Raw genomic sequence first — 23431 nt, 5'->3', positions numbered from 1 at the left:
GTCTCATTCACCCATTCACTCACTCATTCACACACCAATGGCGAACGAGCTGCCACACAAGGTGCTGGTCTCCATCGGGAAATTGCTCAACACTTTGACATGAGGGGACAGGCGGGGATCGAACCCCCATCCCACTCTAACCAGCTTCACCTCCCATCGACAGTGCTAACCTCTGCGCCACCATGCCGCCCAGATAGGTATCTGTCTCATTGGAGCTACAGATTTGAACTTCTATGAATATGTAAAAGTGACCCAAACATACAGTATACATTGAGGGGGCTGAAAAATATACTCGAGCCCACTCATACCTCTTCAACCCCACATCCCCGTTCCTCAGCCCCTCCTAGGATTATGTGCTAGTTTATATGGCTCTGGAAATTAATCAATGTCTGTTTGTTCACTTTGTTCATCACGCACATTTTCCACAGCACTGGAATGTCGTCAACACATTTTCAGATGGAAAATAATGCAGGAGGAGTAGAAATTCAACTTGACTCCGTGATCAGATTATTCATTACCACTATAGAGTTGAGCGTATGAGCGTGGGTAATGCTTCTGGCAGTCCTAGTGCACATTATTCACCATTATTCCTACAGGACTGCTCTCATTCCCTCAATAAGATAGTGATCTCCCAGACGTTCCTAGCAGTTACAACCTGTCCTCTGCAGTTATCACCTCAAACTGGGACATTAACAGCAGCAATATGTGGTGTACAGCCCAGAGTAGAACAACAGAAGCTGCATCATATGTACAACATTCTCAATGGGTGTGCTCCTCAATACTTGTGCTCTCAGATAACAATGGTCCACACTCAGAATAGTGTGTGTTCATTTAAAGAGCCACGAGTAAATAACATAACCAGAAGTTCCTTTTTTTTTTACACCATGTTGTGGAACAGCCTTCCGCTTCATATCAAGTTTTTAAATATGAGAGGGGCTTATAGAAGTCAGGTTAGGTTTGCGATGATATTGTTACTTTAGCTGTTTTTGTTTTGAAGTGGGAGTTTATCTTTTATTTCTTAAATGGTGATGTGCTTTTGGATTCAGGATTCTGTGGTTTAGTGTTTTATGTTTAATGCCTTGTGTTTCTTTGTGTTTTCTTTGTCTTCTAACATCTTGGGACCATGTAAATAAGTGTTTTCACTTTCACATTTTATCCTTTTGACTTGTTGTGGTTCTGTGTCTGAAAATCCATAAATAAAAATCAATCAATCAATTAATATTCATCTGCTCTGGAACCACACCACACCATATCTGCGTGACGCTCCAGTTAACCCCAAACAGTTTAAGCAATTCAAGTTCACAACTACAATATTGGTAAGTCAAAAGCTTGTTTTAACCAAAACAAGTAATCCCATACAGCTTTAATGATACCTTAAGCTAACTACTGTTTCTATATAATGTGGATAAAAATAAATACTAGAAATATTACTTACAATCACAATCAGTGACAAGAAGCAGAGGAAAAAACGTAAAATAAATAGGATTATAACAGATTTTGACAAATACATATTATAAAGTCTTACTGGTAAATATTTATTCAGTATTGAACAGTTTGGGTCTCCATACTGACTTGTAGACTTTGGATGTATCATATGTATGTAAAGAAAACTCTTATCTGAATTAAATCTTTTTAATTGTATCACCTGTCAGCAACAGCTATTCAGCTTTGCATATAATCCCGTAACATGAAACTCGCTGTCCTTGATGCCTTTCTTTTCTTTCTCTCTCTTTTTGTCTGTTTCATCCCCTCCCCCCCCAGCCAGCCATCTCCCCTCTGTTTTTGAAATCCAGTCCCTCCTGCCGAGTCTGGTCCTTTTATATCCAGGCTGGAGGATTCCCCTGCTTCAGTTAGCATCGCCTGCTGCCCATCAGGGACTGGAATAGAAATCCCGAGGTGGATGCTATTGAAGCCTGGAGAGCAGCTGCTGTGCTGACAGATCAAAGTGGGAGGCATACAAACTCATACAAACTCGTAATCTGACTGCAAATCATATTTTTGAGCAAAGGTCATCCAAATTTTAAGATACTGTGATCTAAAACAAAAATGGTATGCATGTTTCATATTATTTTAACTGTGTTTAGAATTCTCTGTGAGTGTAAAACTATGGCCTAAACCTGGTCTTTAAGACCTGACTCAACCAAACCCGACTGAACCTGACGTGCGTATCTACACTACCTGCACCACAAAACACACATGAATGCTGACGATTGGTGCAGTTAGAGAAAGTAACATTTTAAATATATATATATATATATATATATATATATATATTTATATCACCCGAACTTGACCGGAGCCCAAAGCTATATGCAACATAATGGTCCAAAGCTGATTCAGAACCCATCAGGTTGGGCAGGAAAACTCTAGCTGTATGTTCTAGGTGTGCAGTACACTGTGACATCAATGTTGGTTGTGGTAACAGGTGCACAGTTACAGCATAGTTGCAGATTGGCATGTATCCCTGCACGCCTTGTATCATTTCTTATATCTCGTGCAAAAACTAGCAAAAAGGTCCGATGAATCTGCACGGTATGACGTTTCCTAACCTATGTTTCACTTGATGATAGACACCATGTGTTGTGTCGGTTCGCCTTGCTCTCAGCCCTTAATGTTATAGTTCACCATTTTTGGAAATTGATATCAGTCTCTGTCAGTGCCTCTGTGTTACGAACCTGGAGTCAGGACGTGGTTAGCCTAGCATAAAGTCTAGAAGCAAAGGGAAACAGCAAGCCTGGCTCTGTCCAAAGTTCAAGAATACACCAACCATTGCCTCTAAAGCTCACTAAAGCCCCTTTCAGACATTCACCCATTTACATTGACCTGACATCAATTTAACATGTCGGTCTCATGTCTGAATAAGCTCCCTGTGTCTTGTAGATCAGATCAGATCAGTCTACAAAAACGAGGACACAGTCTATACGGAACAGAACGTTAGTTACATAGTGTAACTCCAGATACTAGGAGTATAGGTGCAGCCCTCTGAGCTCTGGGCCTCACTGGTTCCATTAACAAGCTTAAGAAAAATGTGTTTTTGGGAGCCGATTGTCCAGTCTCAGCTAAACTTATACACAAAGTTAGACTAAAAGTCTTAAGTGCTGCACGAGCGAGGGATGAACCCACTAGCCTACAGGCTACTCGTAGAACGTGGAGTATGGCATCAGATTCATGTCATATGTTCCGCAATAAAACATGCTCACGAATTATATTATTTCACACACGCAGATATTAACTGCCACTCCCACAATATAAGTCCTTGCACTCAAATTCAACAATCAAGAGTTGTACAGGCAGCTGCGAGCATAGGGGGGAGAGAGAGAGAGAGAGAGAGAGAGAGAGAGAGGCTTCACCCTCTAAGGCTAGTGGGATGAGGGCAAAGTCCTCCGTGGTCCATGTCCCACTGGGTAAGTCCGGTACCCACAAGCACAAACACACACCCACTTCAGAGAAGTAACCTTGCCAATGCGTCATGGCGCACATCACAGTATATCATATGCACACAAATGGCACAGTGACGGTACAATACCTGATATTGACAACATAACTTACTGCTGGTGGAAGTAGAGACGATGGTTACACACTGTACCAGTCCAGCAGAGAGCAGAGTAGGAGAGAAAACAGCTCTCCATGCGCCAAGAGGCATGAGGGAGAGCACACACTTAAATAACAATCAGCCTGACAAAACACTCAATACAGAGTGAGTCAATGAAAGAGCAGGGGGGAGTTCATAGATCGTTATAATAGTTAGAATTAGAATAAGTTATCTTTCAAATCAAACATCTTCAGATATGACTGGAAAGTTTGGTTCTTGTAACTGCATTCATAATTTCATTTAATATTTTGATTCAAACGTAGTTTAACCGTGTCATGTGATATTCTACTTCAGTGCACTTGAAGAACAAATATTACTGGGACCACTACAGAAAATTGCAGATGAACATATAATATTTAGGAATTCACATTATAGACATTACCACTGACTGTGTAACAATTTGGCAGTGATATAACACATTGACCATACATGGTCCAGCCATATACTAGGTTTCCACCTAGTCTTGTTGAACTTTGGACAGAGTCACACTAGCTGTTTTCACCTGCTTTATGCTAAGCTAGGCTAACCAGCTATGTACTTAACACAGAGACTTGAGATTCATATCCATCTTCACACCTCAGAAAGAAAGCAAAAAAGATTATTTCTCAAAAATGTTGAACTTTTCCTTTAAGTTCTCTCTTCTCTGCTTCTCTGAATTCCTGTTCTCCCCCTACTGTCTGCGCCAGATCCATCTAAACAAAGGGCAAAGATCCATTCCAGAGGACATCCCACTGTCCAAAATCAACCTGAGCAAAGCTTGTGTCGTGCAAAGCGACGGGATGACCAGCTCCCTTCACCCTTTTTTTTCTCCTGTGTAATGACAACTGATGTGAATTTAGGCCCACTGCAGAAGCACTGTCTTAAATCAGAGGCCTGGGGAGAGCAGGTGTTTCCCTAGTCTCGCATAGCCAGTCTTTGGAGAAAGGTCTGGCTCAACTCATCAATGTTCTGGGGAACAAAAAACGCTCTGGCTTGTTTGTTTTTCTTCAAACCAATCACAATTTTCTTGGGTGGCACTAAGCCCAGGATGCAGTGATGGTACCCTTGCAAAAGAGTGTCGGGGAGGAACTTGGTGGAACATTTGCACGTGGGGAGGCGAGCCCTGGCATTAAAATGGCTAAATTCCCGCTAAAAAAAAAAACGCCACATAAAAAAGTAACTATAGTGAGTATGTGATACAACTTTTACTGTTAAAAAAGACGAACATAACTTGATCATCGGTGTCCTGGAGGTGAAGCCTACCTATACTTTAGCTCTGGAGGGGCTCACTGGACCTGTTAAAACCACTGACGATCCAAATCTTTGTCAAAACTTGCCATTTTCAAAGTGTAGGCTGCTAGCTCAGAGGTTGTTGATGTTGTCGTTTCACATAGAGACGGGTCTTTGAAAACAGTAACGCGCAGATAGAAGAGGGATGGCGACTGAAATAGTCCCAGCAGCCTACATCGGGTGAGTCAGACTAGTGTTTCCCCAATTCCCTTGGGAAATACATTCGCCCCTGAGTACTGCTCTACGATCAGCTTTGTCTCCCTCTGACCTCATCCGCTATGAGCTAATGGGCCAAACCTTCCCTGGACCAGTGCTATGAGGTGAAACCCACCCCCATGTCTTCATGCAGCAGCAGCAGCAGCATAACTTCCACAGACACAGCAGTGTTCATGGGAGGAGGCATGTGGAGGGAACGGAGCCATGGGGGTTACTGAGTGAGATTTTTTGAGAGCAGGAGAGGGACTACTCATGGCTAAAACAAGGCCATAAACAGGAGAATTTGTTTCTTAATCATGCTTTTGGGACAGATCGAGCAGTTTCATTGGGCCAATTGTGTAAGGTGAAACTGCACTGTATCATATGCTGTCCCTGTTGACCTTTGTGCTGACATGTATGCTTCTAATTTTCTCAGTAAGAGAAAGAATGGTGAATACATCCATCCACATCAAAGTCAAGCCTGAGAATAAAACGGTATTGCCAGAAAATTCCTTGGCCTCCTGTGAGCATTCCTGCAAATCTAAAACTTCTGCCCCTATGCTGTAGGTAGAAGGAATCACAGATTACATACAGAACAGAGGAGAAGTACTATGAGAGAGGCCAAAAGTAAAGCAATGAGCAGCTGAGTGCACAGCGCCAAACTGGTATGACATTGGTATTGTCCCTCTTATGTAGCGTGTGAAAGGTTCAGCATGTTTACTTTGGGTTTTTTGTCTATAAAAAACTTTACACTCTGCCGCACTTTCATGTTGGTTGAGTTATGTGGATCTCTCTTGCAAGGCTGCAGGAGGGGCGCTTTGATGTGAAGCCATAAAAGCTAGAAGAGAGCGATCGAGGCTGCCTACTGCAGTGTAGGTTGAAGCAGAATACTGAGGTCAGCACTGACACAGAGGGTGAAGACAGGTACCGCTCATCCCACACAAAGCAGAGGAGGAACACTGAGGGTGAACCATTGTTGTAGTCAGGAACAGTATAATTCCTACGCTGAATCTTCCAGCATGATAAAAGCAGAAGTAGGAACTGGACAAGGCTACATTTTCAGGTATCTAAACCCAGAAGTCATTGCTTTTATATCATATACTTTTTATATGTAAAGTTGACTTTACCAATTTGTACTTGCTAATATTAGAGCTAAGAAGCATTTATATGTAGATAAATTGTGAATTGTTCACAATATTATAAGGGGTTCGTTTAATGGTCATTTTACAACACAAGGTTGTATAACAAGTTTACGATTGTAGTAAACTTTATGCTATACACACACACAAACAACACAGAGCAAAATATAACTAGTGCTCCATCACATCTGGATCTAAGTTAAGAGATTAAGAGTGGAAGCTGCAGTCCAGTACAGGTGGTTAATAACGGCTGCCCTCCACAGCTTCAGGTCCTCACACTCAAACAGAAACAAAATATTGAAAATATTGTTCTAACAACAGCCAACCTGAACGTAACTACCGACAGTCCTGCCATAAAATCTACTTTTAGGAAGCTTACAAAGCTCAGTTTTTGTTAACTAATATGAGTTAAACACCATACCATACTATCAGCCTCACGTGGTCCTGGCTTCGATATCCCATCCTCAACCCAGATTTTCCCCATCAGCCCTGTTCTCTTTAGGAAACTGACCAGGGGCCTCATTTATAAACCGGACTTACGATCAATTTTGATCTTAAGTATGACTTAAGCAGAAAACCATGTGAACCACAAGTAGTTATTTATAAAACCTTACTTTGATGTGGAAATGGTCTTATCTCTAAGCAAACTCTAGACTTGACGTAAGGGATTTTCCTGCAGGTTATGCAGGGGTATTGCTGTTTGGGACACACATGCGTCCAAGCCTATGGTGAACTTTGCATTAGTTTTATGAACAATGTGACTGGAATTACTTTTTTGCGCATGATGATACATGGCAGTGGCGTGGCATGACTTTTCCAGTAGGTAAGTGCGCCCTTTGGCACACAGACAAAGACTGTAGGCAGCGCTTTTTTATTAATCATCGCACATTTCTGTTATAATACATGATTTATGTGAAAGTAACAACTCCCAAGAAATTAGATTGGATTATGAAAATTTGAAACAGATTCAACTTTTGGAGAAATACAACTCAACGTCAGAGCTCCAGAGCTCCCACCCCACCACACAACCCCACACTAATTGACTGTGTCTTATTCTTAATCTGGTAATTATTACCTCCTCTTTTCTGGTTCTTCTCCGATTTCTCACAATACCCACTCAGTTTTGAAATGAATGTAGATGTCTTTTTCCCTTATCTCCTGATCCCAGTGCTGCTGCCACTCTTTGACTTCGTTTCATACAATGCTCTTTCCCTCCAATTTTGAAAGTTTTACTCTGGTGTCTATATTTTCTTTTTTTTAACAACTTGTCAGGATAAATGTGACCTCAGTGCCTTATTTTATTACTTGTGAGTGTATTGCCATTATTTCAAATAAGTCCTAGTGATTACTGGATGCACCTGACTCACTAAAGACCAGAACTTTGTTTGGTTTGGCTTGTCAACCCATCAAAATGGAGTACAACTCAACTGTGTATACAACAACATTTTTGCATGTTGCAACTCTGTGGCTGGTAACTGCAGATGAAGAACCAGTATTGTCTGTTATTAGACCCTTCAATCCCACTTTTATTTCTTGCCTTAACTTGTAATAACTCAAATTCTACCACCAGTGTTACTAGCACCCCCAATGGGGTTGTAGGTTGGACAAAACTCCATGTCCAGCCAAAACTTGATCTTAATGGTCTCTCCCTTTCCCAGCAGGCCTGTAACACTTTTTTTGCTTGGGTGACTATCTCCATGACCTCTCAGATTCATCCATTAGTTGACTAGGAGCTGTTTTCTGTGTAAACACCATTTCCTGTCTCAACTTGAAGGGCACACAAAGGTGAAGTTCTTACTGCTCCTCCTGCTACTGGATGTTCTCAGGCTCAGAAAGCCTGCAACACCACTTCTACACACCAGGATGTGTTGCACATGAGGTTCTCAACTGTCGATGCTAAACACCAGTACCAGCTTATGGACTGGCCATGTGTTTGGTTGACAAACATATTAAAGTAGTGAAATTGGCATTATATCAAGAAGTAGCCCGATTCACTGAGACTACAGTGAATACCTTACAATGCGACTTTTTGTGCATTTAGTGTTCTCTTCCAAAACGACATACCTGGCAGTGCAGAGAAAGATCTGAAATTTAGACGAAGTTATCTAGGTGGCTGGGGTTCTGCTCAGAGAATTGTGACTGATGACCCCAGTATTTATAAAATCCTGGCTAAAGCTCTGGCTGCCGTCTGTATAGTGTTCAACAGGTTTTCCCACAACTCTCTGTTTCTCCATTCACTGTACTTGCTCCCTGTTGCAGCTCACATCCACTTCATTTCTTAAAGTAAAAAAAACAACAATACTGGAAGACAGGACCTCTCTACAATGTCCCATGACAATACAAAAAACGTAATTTATAAAATATAATGTCTGCTGATCAATATCCTCAGATGTACAGTATATATGACTGCAAAAAGTAACTAGATTTGGTTCAGGCTTTATAAAGCAATACTCCTCTGTCCACTCTCAGCATCGTTAGTGGGGGGGTTCAGGGTAGGGACACTGTTTGTGTGGTCCTCTGAGTGCAAGGCTGAGGAAAATGACCAGAATCCAAGTTAAAGAGGCCGAGGTTTATACAAGATAAGACCCTCAAATGTGTTTAAACTGATATGTAGATCCAGACATTCCATTAGGTCACCGCATGGTGTATGACACAGTGCTGGAAAACAGACTTTATTTATCAAGATAATACCAGAAGTGAGTTACATGGTGCCTTAGAAAATCGCACAAATGCACAAAATAATATTTAGTTTAGATGTTATGACCTGATACTGTCCATCAGTCACTTATTCATCTACTGTGTTGTCACATTATGTCAGTTTCAGATCATGTAAAAACGTACCAATGATACCTTTGCACATTTGTATATGTTGTATTCCTTCATCTGTTTTACTGATTAGGCCAACACTAATACAATTTCTATCTGTTGCATCTGTCTAAACACAAACTACTATGAACTTCAATGGTGGTGTATCAGATATATGTAGCAGTGTTGTCCATACTGGATATGACAGATATGAGGTTACTGTTTTACACTGTCTGTGGGGAAAGCATGTAACCTTATCTGATTCAGTTGAATGCAGCATTTTACTTTCTTTACTGACTCTACACAAGTTGAAAAAAATAACTAACTAGAATGTGTTATGAATGTGTTTTATAATTCATTTTGTCAGATACTTAGTGCAAATCCACGACATTCTATATTTCCATTTCCAGTCAGGCCAGGGCTGACACATAGAGACAGAATACACGGACAATTTAGAGTCACCAATCATCCTGGTATTTGGGAAATATTTCTTTTTTTAATCATGTGTACTTACGGATTGTTTTGTATTAATTTTATATGTATTGTATGATTTGATACAGGTGGCATGTATACAGTAACTGCCTACTCCAACCCAAGCTTAAACTTTATGGACGCGATACTTTATTGGGTTACGTGTAGTGTGTCTCGCGAGGTTTCGCCGGGCTTGCCGACGCTCTCGCGTGATTTCCTTCACGCTGTCATGGCGGCTGTGAGGAAGCTTCAAATGTGTGCCGTGTCTCCGACAGGGAAACACTCCGCCTCGGTTATCTTCCTGCACGGCTCAGGTGCTCAGTAGTCTCTTTTACACTTAAGCGGCTCTCTGGTGGTTTCACTGTGGTTTTGTTCACTTACATTAACGCTGTTTACTGCAGTTCGTCTGGCGTGTATTCTCCTGCGCTGTTATTGTAGGTCAGATAAAGTAGTGATAATGACCTCTAGTTTGAATAAATAAGCTGTTTGATGTCTACGAAACCAATTTTAATGTGATTTGAAACACTAACAATCATCCCTCCGATCACCCCCCCCCCCCCCCCGCCACGTTTTTCCTTGAGATGTTGATGGTTAATTCTGTCTTCTTAGAAAATCTGCACAGGATGTGATTTCTGTGGAAATGAATGGAAAACCCTCACTCCAGCACACCTGTACATCAATCAGTCACTGTGTATGCCTCCATCCTTAGTGTGCTTCAGTTTCAGTGGAAACCCTGATTCTATCACGAAATGCTCAGCTGTCAAGTGTAATTGTGTAGAATTAAAGTAAAACCTGACCAGATGTGACCGAAACCACAGCATTGCCTTAAAACAGCTGCATTCCTCATGAAGCACCTTTTGGATGTGCTGTATTAACACCCACGGCCATCTGAGCCAAATACTTTGCTAGACTACAAGATATTTTAACTCCTGTGTCAACTATGATGGCCAGTTTAGGGTGAAAAGGAGAGTAAGCTTCGTAATAATAGTAATAATAATGATAATAATAATAATAATAGTCTCCTGACCTGCCACAGATACACCAGGACAATAATCCTGGTCTGCATTTCTGAAGTGTGATCATAAAATATTACATAAATATTGTACACCAATTAGTCATTTTAATTGCGTTCTTTGCTTGTTGTCTTCTATATTATATTATGATTTGGCAAATAAAGCAGTCTGTTTTGTCAAAAAAACAACATGTTACACTGTCCGTAAACTCATTTCAGTAGATGTCCCAGTTCACAGCCCCCCTCCCCCCAATCCAGGTCTCTCCAATCACATGAAGACATTAAGATTAGAGAAGTGGCCAAATCAGTCTCTTTTCTCTCTGAACATGTCTCATGGCAGATGGGGCTCATTAGGAGAAAATTATGTGACCTTCCATCATTAATTATCAGTCATGTCCACATGAAATAATGTCTCTTCTGTTTTTCGTGTGCATGATTTGGTCTCTACTTTATGTCTCTTCATCAGGCTACACAAGTGAGCGTACTTTTTGTATATATTATTAACCTTATTAGCATTAACCTCACAGACACACTGACTGCTCTATGTCAGCACAGTGTTCTCTGATGTACTGACCTCAGACCAGCATTCACAACTGGAGCCCGCTGCACTGTGCACTGTTCATTTGTGTGTAAACATTAGCTGCTAGCGCTGTCATGTGGTCATGTGGAGGTGTGACTGTGGTAGGATAACAGAGCACCAGCAGACCTGGGACCAGCTGACCACCTGTCTCTTGGACAGAATGTGAATGAATGCATAAAATAGTAAATAAATAAAAGTAGCGTGATGAATGTATCCAAATGTAACGGAGTAAAAGTAATCGCTTTTCTCTAAGAATATACTCAAGAGTAAAAAGTATGTTGCATTAAAACTACTGCGGCAAGGACAAAAGGACTCAAAAAAGCTACTTAAGTAGATGTAACGGAGTAAATGTAACTCATTACTACACCTCTGACTCACATTGTGTTCAAGTGAAGGTGATAAAAAGCGTATGATCAAAGTAAGGTCCTACACTGATTCGCATTTGAGAGTTACAGTACGTACAAGAAATACAACCATTCCACAGGTTGAACATTTAACCAGGAATAAGTCCTACACTCAAAATGTATTGTTTATTATTTATTTATAACAGACTAGGAAGTCTTGCCTGAAAATGTTGCACATGACCAGGCTGTCTGAGGAGAGAATGGAGTTTTTTCACAGCAGACATTTAAGTTGCCATAGCAGGTATATATATTATTGTTATTATTATTATTATTATTATTAATACTAATAACATGAATTATTGCTCCAATCAGAGCTGCAGCCATATGTGTTGTATATTTGTATATCAAATAGCCTCTTCTCTAATGTTGATACTGGTCTTTACATATGAACACGTTTCAGAGTCATCAGTGTCAAACATGCTTGTTTAAAGGCAGAATGAGATTTAAAAAAACAAACATGTATAGACTCAAAAAGAATCCCTCTCAATCATCAATTGTAAACCACTAGAAGTGTGTGTCTGCATGTGCAGAGACCCTGCCCTCTGCCTGTGTTTTTTTCTTATTTCTCTGTGTTTGGGACGTTTCTGGGTGTCAACCTTTGGGCAGTGGGTGTGTAGCCCCCAGCCAATAACAGCACAGGGTGTGAGGGTGGGACTCTATAAAAACACAGTGACCAGGTGCCAGATTATAAACAGCATCCAAGAGGAAGCTATGAGCCAGGAGGAGGGGCCAACTTTGAACGTTGCAAACTGCAACCGACAAATCCTCCTCATTCTGCCTTTAAGTACATGCTGCCATCATTTAGAGTCTAGAGAAGAACTGAAGCGGACACATTATGTCATTACACAGCTTTCATCTACATTGTCATCATGAAAGCCATATGGTCAACTACCCATCATTACTGCTGTCTGTAATCTGAGTCTGATTTTTTTTAATTTCCATGTCTAGGTGATACTGGGCACGCACTGAGAGCCTGGGTTCGAGATGTTATGGTGCCGGATCTGGCGTTCAGCCACATCAGAGTTATCTACCCCACAGCTCCAGTTAGGTAGGTCTACGACTGGGTCCCATTTGACTAAATCAAATATCTGTATGTTTCGTTTTGTTTTACTTTACCAAATACTTCCATAATGATAATGTGACAATATATTTTTTAAACAATCACCAGTAATGTGGATGAGTTGACTGAACAGGTTGAGTTACATCTTCATTTATTCAGCTAGAATATACAGATAATGTTAGTGCATGTGCAGTTTGCATAATCCGGTTGAAATGCAGTTATAGTCAGTGGTTCAATTGGGCCAGAGCTGTCCGGGGCTCAGCCCTACGCTCTTCTACGTCACAGGGGATGTTCAACTTCGCACATCTTCAATAATACTTAGACTTGTCTCTGCCTTAATAATTCAAACAATGACTAAAACATGCTTATGGAGCTCTGGGTAGGTGCAGTGGCTGGGCATGGGACACTCATTGTTTCATCTCGTGAAGTGGGTGTGTTGTGTTTGTGCTACTGGACAGACCCAGTAAGAGTATATATATATATAGACTATATCCTGCTTCGGCCTTATTCCACTAGCAGAGGTGAGGCCCACACAGCAGGTGGGCATGAACTTAATCCTGTGGGAAGCACTGCACACCGCCGAACTTAGGCCAGGGGAAACCTAGATAGCAGGTTGCATAATCAACAATGACGAACACAAAGCAATATCATCATGCACTCAGGTCTAATGGCTCGAAGGTCCATGGCAATCTGATCGGGTTAGGATAGGTTGACTAACTGACATTCACGGCAGGATGAACACCACAGATGCACACCCCATGAATCTTGTCGTGAATTAATGGATTAACTAAACAGGTTTGCCTGTAATGAAGCTGCATCCATGTAGCTGACCTCTGACTCTCATCTTGATGCCATCAGGCCATACACACCCATGCGAGGGGCTCTGTCTACTGTCTGGTTTGACCGTTACAAGATCTCACGGGACTGTCCAGAGCACCTAGAGTCCATAGACGCCATGTGCAGCACCTTAGGGTCCATTATTCAGGACGAGGTCAGCGCCGGGATCCCCAAATACAGGATGGTAATCGGTACGGATCTGGTTTTGACTTTATTATTCTGCATTTACTATAGATCCTTGATTCTCTGCTGCTCTCTTCAAAACTACACCTACCATCTCCTCGAAAGCTTACTAATTCATAGTCATTAGTTTTAGAGTAAACAAGTTTGTTTTAGGGGAAGTCATATGCTGGAACCAACAGTCTGTGCAGTGACCGTGTGCAGCCTACTGAAGTCGTCACAGTGAGGTTGTCAGGTTTGTTACCATTGTGCCTGTACAGAGACCAAAACCAAAACCTGTGCTCTCTGACCGCATCTGGCACTACTGCTGGACTAGCCAGAATAGTGCTGGCCAAATGGATAAACTGTTGTTCCTCCAAACAGAGGTCCTTTTTAGGACAGGAATGTCTGTAGGTCAGTCTATCACTTTGATCCAGACTAAACTAAGATGGTGAACATGGCATATTAGCATTTTGAGCATGTTGGCCTGCTGACATTAGCATTTAGCTCAAAGTATGCTGTGTCCAATACGTCCAGAGCCACTAACTTTTCTGTAGACTCTTTACAGGCTTGTGTCTTTTTTCAATTGTTCCCAATGTCGAAGTGTCCTTGAGCTGAACCCTAAGTTGCCCCCGATGGAGGCCAGCACCTTGCATAGCAGCTCGGTCGCCGTTGGTGTGTGCATGGGTGAATGAGAGCAGATCTGTAAAGCTGTTAGCTGTGTAATCAACCCTCTGATAACGTAGCGTTAAGATATTGTTGTTATAGAATGAAAATCGAGCTCTGCTCTGTATGGACACAAGCCCTAAGGAAACACACAACAGTGGCATATGGTGTGGGTCAAAAAACCCACATCCATTGTTTTCTATGTAAGCAGGCACACTGGCGGCATCTTGATATGCATAATTGTCCTATTTCCAAGCATCAATTCATGTAAACTTTTAAGAAAAGCTTATTCACTGTCATGATCAGCACACCCTGGCTTCTGTGCCCTAAATTCTCCTGTTTGTATACGGGTTTCAATTGACGCGACGCAGGATACAACGTGTTAATCAGTGAGCTTTAGAGGTGTTTATAGGTGTAGTTTTTAACTTTTGACAGAGCCAGGCTTGCTGTTTCCACCTGCTGCCAGTCTTTATGCTAAGCTAGCCCATATCCTGACTTCAGCTCTATACTGAACACACAGACATGAGATTGATAACCATCTGAGCATCTCACTCTGGAAAAGAAAGTGAATGAGTGTATTGAGTGTAAATGTTGAACTATTCTTTCATACAATAATACAATAAATGCTAAATCTCCATTTTATCATGAGTGGACAACACTAACAGACTGCACTCTCTCTCTCTTTCTCTCTCACTGGATCCTTTTTCCTTTGTATTCTCCTCCTCCCCTCCATACACACACACACACACACACACACACACACACACACACACACACACACACACACCTCAGTCCATCTTAGCCTGGCTGTTCCTAATTCCCTCTGTCGTGATATAAAATGAAGAATGCATCTCATCAGGTTACCGTGTCCTTTTATATGCTGCCAACAGAGAATAAAAAAGGGTTTTCAGAGGGGATTCTCAGGTCCTGAAAAGCTTTTTTCCTCAAATATTCTGCTTATCAAGTTCACATATAAATAACAATGAAATGAAACCACTCGGATCAAGTACCATAAACATTATGACTGAGGCAAGGTAAGAGTTCCCACAGGAAACATATGGGAGGACATCGAGTGTTTTAATGTCAGTGAGCGATGGCTGCACATGAAAGGGGAAACCACTGAGAGCAGTGGGAAAAGGGTTAACCCTTGTATAACTATATAGGAACAGTTTGGGGGGGGGGGTTGTGTGAAAAACTCGACTCCAGAGAAAGTGAATGAAAAAACACATGCTCCTGGGAAACTGCTGAAATATTACCTTACTAAATCATAACATTTTGTCATTAACTATAAATACTCAGTGGAGTCACTCGGCAGTGCTGCAAGAATGCAGCGCCGTGTACCCAGAGTCCACTTCCCCGGCTGACGGACTGACAAGCGCCAGAAGTTTCCATGGAAAAGGTTTTTGAGGAGGCCGCCCGAAGGCTGATGTGTTGATGTGTTTCAGTGTGCAGAGGAGGAGGGGGGACCTCTTACACACACTGCAGACCTGTTCAGGTCAATATGACAAATGCTGTACTTCATGTTGATAACATGGACATTCCTTTCTGTTTAGATTTATAGTTTAATTCTACTTCACATTGCAAATTGTACATTCTATTTTTTAGATTGTACATTAGAGCCAGACAGATATTTGAGAGCTTAAAAAGTCAGATAAGAACGATATATCTGCTGATATTGATTTTTTTAACACATAATGTAAAGAAACATTTTTGTTGTTAAGGAATTGTTATCAAGATATGTCCTGAACGGGACATTTTACAGTTGAGAAACAAACATACATGTACATATTTTTTTCAGATTCTTCTGTTTGTTTTGTAATGTTGCATTGTCAGACTTTTCACTCATGCTGTTTATTTCTACTGATTTATTATTACTCCTTTTAATTATGATAACATTGTAATCACCCGGATAATTGTTGAGATCTTGGAAGACAGACAAGTCAGACGATAAACCAGAATTATCTTTTCACATGTTCTTGGCTAATCTGTTCTTCCTATTGTAAATGGCAGAGATGGAAAAGCAATCCATAAATATGTATTTATATACAGTATATACATCAAGTGAAGCTTCATTTGTTAGTATGCAGCATGGCTGTGGGGATGACAATGTCGATCAGTCCACCACTGTGGGACAGACTGAAATATCTCCACAACTCTTGGATGGATGCCTCTAGATTGACTGTTATGGTTCAGTCTCACTGCTCTCATCAGCCTTGTTTCCTTGTGTAGTTATTACTATCAGTATGGCCAACATTCATACCACTTGGAAACACTAGGGGGAGTCGTCTATTGCCACTTTAATGTATGATATATGTGGAGCATTTTAAGAGTGGAATGGAGTTTGTAGTTGAAAAAATGAATAAGCAGAGAAAATGCCAAAAGACCAGTTAAGTGGGGACGGCTTGTCCAATAGAGTGCTGCAGGAATGAGCCCGGAAATGAGTTAGCATTTTTACACTACCGGTTCCCTCGTCTGGAAGTCAGTGGGTTTTTGGTTAGGTGCCTGAAATAAGGTCTGTGGTTAACACAAGCTTGAGAGATTTCAACGTTTTGTTCTACGACATAAAATACGTCAGTAGATACCCCCACTCGTGAATTTTGAAGCTTTTACGTGTCTTAAAAAAGGCGGTTGCTAACAAGCAGCTAAATAAGACTACAGAGGTTGTCACGGACATTAAACGTCTTCATGCCAAACACGGAAAGTCATCTACTCACTAGTCTACCTTTACAGCCTCGTTGTGTTTATACTCACATATTTATATATCTATATCTATCTATATTCTCTTAAAAGTGAAGCTTTGCGGTGGTGACGTTGAAGTCATGCGACCGTGGTGGAGTTCCTTTATAGCCTAACGTTAGCTTTATACTTCTGGCGATTCCATTTACGCTTCAAAAATCATAAAAGTGGTGTTCATTAGTGAAGATTATCTTGCTGAACAAAACATGTAAGTATCATAAACTTTTGTTTGCCACAGAGCTTATTTTCTGCAGTAATCCAAAATCCCATGGAACAATTCCCATTGGCCTTTTGTGGAGGGCACCAGGGCGATGCTGACATACGCTAAAATACGTCATCCCTGCAGCGCTCTGGGGACCAAAGTCGTGTTGTAGGAAAAAGCTGATCTTTGGATCAGTGGCTAACTTTAGGGCAACTTTGAACATTCCACATTCATTTGAATGGAGAAGATTTCCCAGAAAACATTGAACACTTCTCAAAGTATGAACGATATCAATAAGAAAAGTAATATGACCTAATTGAGCTGAATATTTTGATGTGTGAATGAATTTTCGATGTTGTAAAATGTGGAACTAGTCAAGTGCACCAAATTAATATTAAAGAGAGAGAACTTTGGCTGATTAATCATACTATTCATGTTTCACATGGTCAGTTGTTATTATTAACGTATGTCATCATGTTTAATGGCACACACTTCCATTGTTCTCCTTTTGTGTTTATTTCATTGTCTTCGTTGTGTCTGTAATCATGATTTCATTAAGACTTTATCTCCCTTTACGTGAGTAGCATTAAAAAGTACATGCACACGCTCTCACACATACACTGGCGACTTCACTGAACCCGCACAGTTTGAGTGTAAATGCTCACATTCAGATCACTGCATGTCAGTTTCATTTTGGGCTCGTCGGGGCCAGACATGTGAATTCCACCTCTCCTCGCTTCATCTCTTCAACCCCCTCTTCTTCTTTTTTTCACTCTCCCTCGTTCCTCAACTCTGACAGGATGATGGGTACTTGCACACTTTCCCAGATGTACACAGTGTGCCCAGATGTACCCAGATGTGTGAGATTAAGGACAGACTCATGAACTGCTGCTTATTCCAAGGCAAAAAAAAAAAAAAAAGCTGATGATGTGGAACTGAGGAGTCCTATCCATCTTAATGTTTTCTTAGCAAAGTATTTTCCACCTCTGACTGCATAACGTGCCCTCAGGAAGCTCCAGTTGCTCATATGGAGATGAAAATGTTAATGATGTGCCTTTTTATACTTATTGTACTAATACTTTTTTCAGTTTTTCAGTTTTACTCGATTTTCAGTTGATGCGTCCGACCGATGCAGCAGTTGATCTTTTCTCTTTTCGTCCCTAATCAAAGGGGGGTTCTCGATGGGCGGAGCCATGGCTCTCCACCTGGTGTGTCGGTACCACCCTGATGTAGCAGGAGTTTTTGCACTGTCCAGCTTTCTCAACAAGGACTCTCTCGCTTTTCAGGTACATCTGCAGCCATCAGGTACATCTGCAGCCATCGATTGTGCTAAAGTAAATGCAAAAACACTGTAATGGTTTTTTAAAGCTGCATTAATCAATACTTTATATAGACTATAGATCAAATGTCACTCGTAGTTGGGGATGGGTGATGTTAAGATTAAGAACGGTGCAGCTTACCGCTTACTTGGATGGCAGAGATGAAGTACGAGCTAGGCGGTCAAAAACTTTCTCCGCCTGTATGTGACGCACTTTCACTAGATGTTTCCAAAAATTGCTCGTGTTTCCACCCTCACATGCAGGAGGCTTGCTGCACAATGTCAGCATCGTCTCGTGTCTCCTCTGAATATTTAAAATGCGTCATAGTCTTAATTGAGATAAAAGGTGCAAGATAACGTTCATGGACACCACCTGCTCAGCTGCAGACAGACACAGTTAGACACTAGCTGGTGATCATAGTGGAACACAGCTGAAGAGACAGATCTTTTTCTCAGGAGTTGGTAGAGACCAAAAACAGAGCTAACAGAGTGAATATAGGGTGACACAAACACCACCAGGTGAATGTTGCTCTGTGTCTTTTGGATGTGTAAATAGTCAAGTGTTTTCTAAAACATTCACCATAACCTTATAAGGTGCTAAGACATCAAATATTGTGTTTACAGCTTATTTGTTCTTCTGCCCCCAAAGTGGCCAAAAAAGTCAGTTAATGCAACTCGAAGTAATCCATCACAGTGAAGATTACGTCTGTTTTTCTAGGAGCCAGAGTAGTAAAGTTATTGCATGATCATCATCAAATCAGTCTGCACTAACAGGTGCACACAACAAGACCATAATTTTAAACAATAAAAGCTGACATGCGAGTTTCTGCATGCTGATTTTCATACTGTAATTAAAGTAATTGAAAACAGTGACTGTCTGGAGGGCAGGAAAAGCACCCTGGACATTTAATCTAAATAACTCTCATATGGTTTTGAAGTACTGTACAATACAGTTCCTATAGACCACATTTCCCTTAAACCCTGTTACTTCCTGTTGCAAAACAGTGCAGCTACTTGTTCCCACTCTCCTGGAATGTCTTTTGAAGAGCGGCCCAGATACCAATTCTTAGCATCGACTTGGGACATCTCTAGTAATATTCCTTTTTTATAAACACATTTCCAATAAACACTCCTACTGTCCCAATAATAATGAATTAATAATTGAATAATAACTCAAATGAATTTGCTTTTGAAGTGTTACAAAAGCAAATTCATTGTGTTGAACACAAGTTTGGTTCTGTGGAGACAGTTGCCTTTCAAATCTGACTCAGCTGTACACAAGCCAGTGTAAAGGTCTGTACTGGTATCTTCATTGAATGATTTTGTTGTTGAAGTGAACCAGTGTGATTTATTTTTTTTGTGGGCAGAGCAGAATAATTCCGCTAGCTAAAAAACGCTAGCTAGCAAGTTTTGTTGCTAGTTTTTTTAACAATGGCTGAAGAAAATACGAGTTTCTCATTCGGTTAAAGTTAACATGAACCTGTGGGGCCAGATTGGCCAACCCGTACACGCTCACTCAGTGGATGGACGATTACCTACCTACAGGACTACCTCCAGTGGAATAGCCAGACCTTTAGCGTTACATCTACCTGATAGAGAAACCAAGCGTGTATAGTAAAAATAAACTGAGGGTGTATAAATATTTACATGCCTATAACTATGTCCTGAATGGCCATGTAGGCCTACAAGACTTGAAATGCAAAGATTTAACAGATGAGCTTTGTCTCTGGCCCTACAACTAGCTAATTAAGTTAGCTAATGAGCTAAAAGAGTTAGCGTAACGAGAGAAATCACCTATTCCTCAGAGTTCCCCGATTTCTGAGGAGGTGGGAATGACCTTTAGATACCTTTAGACACATAACGTTATCCATACCTACATCAATTTATTTAACCTTAAGTGATACGAAGTGTGAGCTACAAACACGAACATTGTTGACGATCGCCTCAGTCCAATCCTTTCGTCTTATCGCGTTTAACCGTAGTTGTCTTGTCTTTTTTTGACTGGCACTGGCAGCTCGTACGTGATAAAATGTTATTTTGGAGCCGTTACTCTTATTTTAGGGAGGTTATGTAGCCGACTACTCTGATGTGATTCTTGTTTTGCCTCCAGCTAACACCGTGACATAATCATGACGTCTATACAATAATGAATTATGTATTAATGATAATAATACATATAGTATATTAACATTGCTCATGCACCATGGGCTGATGAAGTACTGATGAAGCAACATTTCCACTTTTGATGTTTTGATGCTATCTTTTGCCTGTGGGTGCTGAAGGCCGTAGAGGAGCGGCACGGAGCAGGTCTCACCCTCTCTGAGTTGTTCCAGTGCCATGGGACCAGTGATGACCTGGTGCTACATCAGTGGGGAGAGGACACATCAATGCTGCTGAGGAAGGCTGGCATGACCACTACCTTCCACTCCTTCCCAGGTCTGCACCACCAGGTCTCCAAGCCTGAGATGGAGCTGCTGAGAAGCTGGATCTCTAACAAGCTTCCTCCCACTGCCTCCTCCTGACTCACTCTACCTCCTTTTTTCTCACAGAACTTGTGATTTAGTCAATAAAAATGTTTGCTGTGTTTGTACTGTGTCATTTCATGTATAACTCCTGTAGACCCTTTACACCAAGGAGCCATGTTTAAACATGTTTATTTACTGCATGTAGGGTGTCTTTGTGGTTGGTCCATCAACTGAGAAAGAGCTCAGTCAACGTGTGGTGGGGTTATATGTGGGCGTATGTAGTATAGTAGTGAGTATATTGAGCATGTTCTTTTCAGACTGCTCCATTTAACTGAATTCGATTGAACAGATGTGACTGGAGAGTAGACCCTCCCCTCAATTTAAAAAATGACTAACCTTCTAAACATTTAACTTCACTGTGTACTTTGGAGTATATAATAATATGATTTAATAAATGACTTTACTTATTACTGATAAACAGGTGATAAGTAGTTGACACTGACAAAATGTTCTCTAAGTTACTGTTGGCATCGCAAACCCGAATACTGAACATGAGCTATACACGTTTTCTGCTGCAGGACGTATTTAAGCTGTTTCACACCATGAGGTTGACCAAATTGACCAAATGACCAATTATCCTTTCTAGGAACATTTCTATGAATGTACAGTCATGTAGGATGGGACATAAAGTGTTGCCTAAATAATAAATCCAAAATAATATTTATGTAACGACTAATGACTATAAATGAGCTCATTTTAGACTGTAGAATTAGCATTTTCAAAGATGATAGGGAGTTTGAGGGTGTGTGGGTGTGTATGGGAGGTGAAAAGGGTCAGGGAGGACGAGACGTGCGACTATCTACTGTGTGTGTGTACGTGCGTGCGTGTAGGATTAGTAACTCGGCCATGCACATGCACCTGTGACTCTTAACCCAGGCTTCAGCTGCAGGATAACTCTGTTATAACAAAGGCAGCAGAAACCAGCTGTTTATCGAATTGAATTCATTGATCTATTAACTAACTATAAATCATAATGCAGCTGTATGATCTGTCCATTAAATGCTTCTATGACATTATGAACTAAAACAGCAGAATATAACTCATTTGTTTTTAGTCGTGTCTATTTTTTTTTTCAGGTAATCAATCAATGACACTAGGACAATAATAGGCCCATTAATAATTCTAGGCTAATAATATTAGTCTATTATTCATCTTTTTTTGTTTCAGCTATATTGTCATTCGTGTTGTTTTATTTTCGTTTTTTAATCTCCTTTTTAATCCATTAAGGCGCTGTTTTTCTGAATTAATGAGATACCACAAAATCCTGCGTGGAGTACAGGGGCTGCTGCTAATCAGCCTGACCCAGGGCTTCGTTTGTGCCATGTCCTGCCGGAACAGGATTCAGGATCTCCTCAGACTGGGACCGGCACCTATGTGATTGGATCCGGCACCTCCTTTGCCACTGTCAAAATCAGAGCGGAGGAGACACATAGACAGACAAAGAGAACCAGTCACGTAGTTCAGCCTGCTGCTTTTCATGCATGTTAATAAAACTTTCAGCCCTAAGAGACAGAGAGAGAACATTTCTCCTCTTTCTCCTCTGATCTTCAGTGATTATTGTGAATGCTCTGATTAATAAATGGAAATAAGTAAAACGTGTTTGTGATGACAGTTTAGTTTTAACAGCTATCGCCGAGGTGTGTCCAATGTGCACATTAAGCACTGGCCCTGGTGTTGGTCCTAATCTCGGGAGGTCCCGGATCCTGCCCATATATAATAAATACAATATTCATTTCAAAAGGAAAATGCTTAAACCCCACGTACTGTAAGGAGCTGGGGGTGTCTAGCCTGCAGCGTTTCATCTAGCGGCTCACTGTGGCTGCTCCTCATTCTGCCATTACTACCTCGCTGAAAATGACTGTCCTCTTGTTTTGTAGTTGCATTTTAGATGAACAACAGTCGGCACTTACCGCAGTGACAAACACAGTGAGTTTCCTGTGGCTGCTTCACAATAAAAGCCATCCCACCAATTGATTGCCTTTAATGTGAAGCAGCAGGGTGTTCCTTTTGCATCAGCTATGACTTAATGCAACTTGGTGTAACAAGAGCAAATAGTAAACAGTGAGCCTGATCAATGCGATCAAATTGCGCTGGATTACATGGTTATTCCAGGGCTGTAGCCAAGGACATCCAGCAGTGACACTGAAGGACTTTAGGCAGAGACTGTGTTTTTTTCTTGGGTTATACTCCCTCAACTGTTTTGATAAAACTGATAATAGTCATACTGCATATATATCACAGTAATCTGTAAGGAATGTGTTAATTTCAGCATATATTCAATTGGATTAAAATATTTTTAGCCTACTTTGATAAATCACACTGATAACAATACATGCAGAGTAGCGATATTACAAGATCATTTCATGTGGGATGTTATAGTAATAGGGGATCAGATTGTGTTTCTATCATCTCTGAGATTTTACAGATTGAAATTATGATACTGACAAGAACCACAGAGCTT

General features: G+C 40.9%; 1 protein-coding gene across 1 annotated transcript; it reads left to right on the top strand.

The window, feature by feature from the left end:
• Positions 1–9673: 9673 nt before the first annotated feature.
• Positions 9674–20972, top strand: lyplal1 (lysophospholipase like 1). Its single transcript, XM_070912565.1, has 5 exons — positions 9674–9785; positions 12416–12515; positions 13386–13555; positions 18298–18413; positions 20728–20972. The coding sequence occupies exons 1-5, from the start codon at positions 9701–9703 to the stop codon at positions 20965–20967; spliced, it is 711 nt and encodes a 236-aa protein (XP_070768666.1). The 5' UTR covers positions 9674–9700; the 3' UTR covers positions 20968–20972.
• Positions 20973–23431: the final 2459 nt, after the last annotated feature.

Source organism: Enoplosus armatus, chromosome 9 (genome assembly GCF_043641665.1).
Source record: "Enoplosus armatus isolate fEnoArm2 chromosome 9, fEnoArm2.hap1, whole genome shotgun sequence".
In the NCBI taxonomy this organism is placed as follows: Eukaryota; Metazoa; Chordata; class Actinopteri; order Centrarchiformes; family Enoplosidae; genus Enoplosus; species Enoplosus armatus.
The sequence above is the reverse complement of the archived record's forward strand: the minus strand, read 5'-3'. Positions and strand labels throughout refer to the sequence as shown.

What these genes read in the sequence shown, in the direction of transcription:
- lyplal1 (XM_070912565.1), top strand. Translation starts at nt 9,701, where the DNA reads ATGGCGGCTGTGAGGAAGCTTCAAATGTGTGCCGTGTCTCCGACAGGG. An exon ending in TACCCCACAGCTCCAGTTAG is followed by an intron (nt 12,516 to 13,385) that starts GTAGGTCTACGA and finishes TGATGCCATCAG; the next exon opens with GCCATACACACCCATGCGAG. An exon ending in CAAATACAGGATGGTAATCG is followed by an intron (nt 13,556 to 18,297) that starts GTACGGATCTGG and finishes CCCTAATCAAAG; the next exon opens with GGGGGTTCTCGATGGGCGGA.